We start from the raw sequence: 5,796 nt of genomic DNA, 5'->3' as shown, positions 1-5,796 counted from the left end.
GTTTTTTTAAATGCTAAAACCTTACTGGTAGTCCAAGCAAGATAGGAGCTGTCTTTGTTTCCAAAATTCATAACAGAAATCATTTTAAGTGTATAAAAAAATTGTGGTTTGTTTAAATGACGAAAAATTGACTATAAATGCAGTTCATCAAATGATAACAAAGCAGTGGTCTCCCAGCCACAATATTGTCACAATATACATATTTGATAATGCGATAGAATACATCAAACTTTACTGGAAACAAAAGTGGTGCATAAATAGCGCCATCAACCCAATGGGTTGAGGCACCACTAAATTTAAAATAAAGGAGTCAGTACTAAAGACGCTGAGGTTGCAGCATAGCAAAAAAAAAATAATAAAAAAAATAAAAACAATGATAAGTAACAAGTACTTGTAACTTATAAGTACTATTTCGCTATTGACGAAAAATAATCAATATTATGTATTACACAAGGTATATTTCCGGCATGTTCAATTTCTAATATTCAAGTGCTTTGGTAAGTCCCTTTGAATCTGTTACAAATGGTTTATTTTACTTCATGATTTATATTTTTTTGTTTATTTGCTAGCTATAAATATAGTATCTTAAAATTACCAAAAAAAAGTTTTCTGTATTTTCATTACTAAAACTGCAATATATATATGTATATATTTAAAAAGAGATTTGCGATTAGCTACATGAATGTGGTAGAGACATAGTGAAGTTGGCTAAAATCTCAATGCTACCAAAGAGATCTACTCCTGATAGTGGGTTTGTACGGAGATGGAAGTCAGGGAAGTAGTTGTTCAGTAGAGAGGGGTTAAATGTCATGCTTAGCACAGCTGCTGGACGTATCCGGGCAGAGCTAAAATCATAATGATGCTGTGCACATGTCTCCAGCCCTCTTCCACCAAACCATGTAAGGTCTGCAATGTCTCTGTAAATCTGAAATTCTGGCATTGCAGAAGTAGTAAACCATGTTTTATTTGAGGAAAACTGCGAGGAAAACTTCGCCCCATTTTTGGATATTGTGTACGAGTTATTTGTCATCGCCATTGTTGCTTTGGTTGCATTTAACTTGTAGGCCACACCCGAGGAAATACTGTTGATTTCGCTGTCTTCGTATAACACGAGTTTATAGTTGAGAGGGTCACCGCCTGTCTGTCGACGAACGAACGGAATATCAAACTTGTACTCCAAAAAGTCACTTCGTAGCCAGGGAGGGAAAACGAGTCCACAATCTAATTCGCGGCCTATTTCCATCAGAACTGGATGTTTGTCTTCAGGCCATGTTCTCCATGGTGGCGTCATCAACTCAATGTCGTGTAGAATGTTACTGTCTGGAAATACACAAATAAGATCTCTGATTGTTTGGAGTTAGCAGTATTTCGTTAATTCTAAGGTCATTATAATGACTTTTTTAGCTAGTATTATTGGAATGCCTACGTATTTTTATTTTTGCTAATCAGGAGTAGAAGGCGGATGTGGCCGGTTTACCGGGATTGATTACCTATCCATTATACCTGGTCCCTGCTATGATGTTTTAAAGGTATCTAGTTGGTCTTCTTCTAATTTGTGTAATTCTTATATAGATTTTTGAGCTCGACTACTGTTCGTTATCTATCAATTTTTTTGAAAAAATGTTTGCTATTCCCTTTTCTAGTGTTACCTTTACAAAGCTTGCATTTTAATCTTCATATAAATCCTTGAGGCCATGGATTATTGTTTGGTTGTTATTATAGATATTTATCTAAGCCTTATCCTTATTCATCACCAAAATATCAACTGACGTGAAAAAGTTTATTTGTTGTGATGTGGATTCTAAGAAATTTGTAAGAACTTTAAGAGAGATTCAACTTTCAGAGATTTTCAAATATATATATATATATATATATATATATATATATATATATATATATATATATATATATATATATATATATATATATATATATATAGCATTCTCAAACATATACCTTTTCTACGCCTAATACAACCATTCCTCGCTAACTTTTGACATTATATAAAATTGTTTCCTTAGTCCAAAATGTAATTCGTATATTATTTAACTTGACTGGTTATCTTTAATTTGTTTTTTAAATCATTCTGATTTTACACATAAATAGAGTGAAAATGATATTTCGTTGAAGTACCGGCGTTTCTTATTATCAATATTATACTTCCAATAACATGTTTAAATCATGATTATTAGCCGACCTTTTTTCCGTTCTTATAGATTTAAATTCAAAGCATTCTACAGGGTAAAAAGAAATCTCTAGCTGAAGCTTTCAGTATTTCGATGCATCGGATAACGCTTTCAACGGCTTTCACAATCACGTCAAGTCGATATATTACAGCAAACACATAAAAGAGGACATTTCAAACACTTCTGTTTCAGACTTTTACTTTTAACTGATCGTGTCTGTAATGGCCAACTCACACTAATCTATTGGCTTCAGTTTATCCTTTTTAAAGAGGTTGAATACCGTTTTCAAAAGTAACTATAAAGAATATTTTAAAAAAATATATACTTTAAAATCTACACACATAGCTTAATTCAAAATCAAAACAAAAATTAAGGTCAATGGGCTTCTCTCAGCGCATCAGAGGCATCTAGCATTAAATGACCTTTTTACCCTGTTATTACGCCAAACACATCAAAGATTTTTAGCAGTTTTTCCTATAGAAATAAATCATTAAGGACAATTTTGCTTCTCACATTTTGATTTATTGAATCAATATTGAAATTTTACAAGTTCCAATTTTGAATTTTATAAAAATGCAATAACACTGCAATATACACTCCCTAGTGTAATGAGAGATGTATTAATAATGTTAAATTATCGAACGTCTTAAATATGATACATTGAAATCTCTATCATGAATAGTCATTTAGTTAGATTACAACATCTCTTCTTGTTTGTTTTTTTTTAATTTTATTTAGAGAATCAATTTCCATTTCTGCACCGTACAGCATAATGAAACAGTAAAGTTACATGTATTTGATAAGATTTAGAATTGTAATATTTTCCTATCCTCATGATCCTAAACCTGATATCCTCATCAGAATTTTGCCTTATATGTTTTGAACTACCGCTGTTAATTACTTACATTCTATCATGCTGCGGACAGCGCTGTTAGGAATAGGGAGAATTACCCACCAAGCATGGTATGTTCCTCTTATGACGTCATCTTTAGTGCAAACAACGCAGAGAACAAATGGAATAATCAGTGGAACTGTCGGACAAAGATTACTAAACCTCATAATGCTGTAATTCTAAAGTATATAAAGAAAAAAATAATTACCAAAAAAAAAAGGGAGAAATCCAAACCATAATAATTCAAGGTGCATATTATCCAATGAAGAATTTTCACTCACGAATGCTTTCCAAATTTATTTTTAGTCTTCAAGTGTAAAATACGTTTTCTCTAAAAGGTACAGCTAAAACTATCTTTGTAATAGGAAGATTGTTTCCGGAGAATCAGCAATGTGTATGTTATTGCCATCATTCTTTTTAGATTTGCAATATCATGAGATTATATCGGCCAGGTGAAAAAAGAATTTAATTTAGAATAGCTACAGAAAAATACATGTACCTATTATCTGGAATGCTATTTGCAGTGTTAAAATTCCTGACTTTGTTCTTTAACCCTTTGATATCAAAATGAATAGAGATTTCCTGAGGCCTCAATTTTTTGTGAAAGAAAGAAAATGTAGTTTTTGATGCGAACATGTGATTTTCTTTCCAAGTGTGAAAATGGCAAGTTATTTTCACAGCAAACAATATTTTATGAAAATACGGCGGCTATCGGCATTGGATGCTCACTCCTCCATGGCACCTGATTCCACCTCTGATGTTTTTGAGGTCTATATTTCATGTGTTTTTTAAATCTAAAAATCAAAACACAGTTAAAATGTTTTTAAAAATTGCTATGGACTTTTGAGCTATATGAATACTGTTCCTTATTTCCACATATATTTTATGCAAAGGATAATGTGTGACAACGGCCATATTTTGCCACTTTTTTGAATTTTTCTAAAAATATAAACACAATTAAAATTGTTATAGTTTGCAGTTATGAACTTTAAAAGTTGCTTGTTTTAAAACCAGCAATAAATTTGATTTTTTGAGTACATTTCTCATGTCATTTACAGGAGAGTGCATATAAATGTGGCTATGGCAATAATTAAATCATATTTGAGATACATTTCGCTGATATTAGTGCAAATATGAAATATTTATCACACTGTAATGAAACCTCTTGAAATCTGAATGTCATTCTAAAATGTTGATTTTTAGGGAAGGCGTCAAAGTTTGAACATCTAACCGAATTTTCTTAATTCTGATGGCAATAATGAAATCATATTTGAGATACTTTTCGCTGATATTAGTGCATGAAATATATAAATTTGGTAGATAGACAAGCTTGTACGCTGTATGTTTTGAAACAAAATGTTTCTTGAAAATGATGAAAATTAAAATGAAAAAATTCGGAAAATGACATTTTGTGCCCTTCCTGTGACCTTTGTTTACTCCAATACTTAGAACTAATGCTCAATTTGAAAGAGCGGTGACAGCAGATTTGAAATGATGAAATATTGAACGCACCTGGAGACACAGATCAGGGGCCAAAAAGGGTTCCAGCCTATCTTGTCTTTCATTCAATGTATCACTGTTGAAAACATTATAAATTGCGTTATTCCATGAGATAAAAAGCCAAAAAAGTTTTCATACCATATTTGAATTTGACTGTTCGTTATCTCCATATCCTTCATTTGAAAAATCTTTGGAACATTATACATATACTGAACATTTACTGTTTTTCACACACTCACCTGCAGAAGGCTTAGATAGATTAGTCGCTGATAACACGTAACAAGTCTTATCGCTGTGTTTTGTACAAATTTTGGTCGAAACTTTCCCATGATTCAGACTGTAGTATGCACTAGTGTACGTATTCTAGAATAGAATAGATTCTTGGACCTCAAAGTCATGAGGCCATTAATGCTACTGAGTATTTCTGTTCTCTTGTTCTCTCTCTTGTTCTGGGACGTTTTGACTGTATATAGACCGTCCTAACCTCTTCTCTGGAACAACTGAATCAAATCCTGCTGTCCGATTAGATGGCCACTTTCATATTTACCACCCTTTTATCTAGCATTATACGTCCTTCTTCCCCGCCCCTTTAGATACCTCTTTTTTAGGCTGCGTATAAAACAGGTTCTCCGGACTTTATGTTCTTATAACATCTATTAGAACTGTTTAATAAAGGTTAAATAAATCAAACACCATGGATTGTGTAAAATTTTGAGGAACATTTTGAAAACTGAATATATACAACCTCGACTGACCCACATCTCAGTTTTGTAACTCTAAATTTATTTTCTCCTTTCAAAATTCTTTAATGGATTTTTCTTAAAATATTCATGGTCTCTGGCAACCAACATCTGTTTTCTTAGTCTACTATATTTTATATGCGTTCGAAATTCACATCTTTGGTAAACCCTTTGGCAGTGTTTTTAAAAGTCACGATTGTTAAAAAGCTATGCAAATTGGATTAAAAAAGATGATTTATAAGCGATTTGCATCACGTTTCTACCTTATATGCTACAGACTCTGGGAGGAATGCTCACATGCATGATTCCATGGTTCTGTGTAATCATTGGCTGTTGATAATGGAACCGTGTGTGGGAGGTGTGGGGGTATGGGGAAGTCATTATTACTAACACTTATGAAGTTATTATGTAATAGAAAGGAAGACATGTCTGGGAAATTTTTGTCGCATGGTCTGCAGACATTGACTGACACATTTAC

The 5,796-nt window shown here is 32.5% G+C and overlaps 1 protein-coding gene across 1 annotated transcript; it reads right to left on the bottom strand.

Moving 5' to 3' along the window:
- Positions 1-642: 642 nt before the first annotated feature.
- On the bottom strand, positions 643-4,840 carry LOC134276287 (uncharacterized). The gene is made up of 3 exons (XM_062758540.1): positions 4,818-4,840; positions 3,092-3,257; positions 643-1,320 (listed from the first exon to the last, which is right to left on the bottom strand). Exons 2-3 carry the CDS (start codon positions 3,243-3,245, stop codon positions 671-673), a joined length of 804 nt encoding a protein of 267 aa, XP_062614524.1. The 5' UTR covers positions 3,246-3,257; positions 4,818-4,840; the 3' UTR covers positions 643-670.
- Between the last annotated feature and the right edge of the window lie 956 nt (positions 4,841-5,796).

Source organism: Saccostrea cucullata, unplaced genomic scaffold, assembly GCF_032062105.1.
Source record: "Saccostrea cucullata isolate Sc308-1 unplaced genomic scaffold, CSIRO_AGI_Scuc_v1 ctg6842, whole genome shotgun sequence".
NCBI lineage: Eukaryota > Metazoa > Mollusca > Bivalvia > Ostreida > Ostreidae > Saccostrea > Saccostrea cuccullata.
This window is presented reverse-complemented; position numbering and strand designations above follow the sequence as displayed.

Coding starts and splice junctions, on each gene's coding strand:
- LOC134276287 (XM_062758540.1), bottom strand. CDS start 3,245: ATGAGGTTTAGTAATCTTTGTCCGACAGTTCCACTGATTATTCCATTT. Junction 1,321..3,091: donor TGTCCGCAGCATGATAGAAT/GTAAGTAATTAA, acceptor GTGTATTTCCAG/ACAGTAACATTCTACACGAC.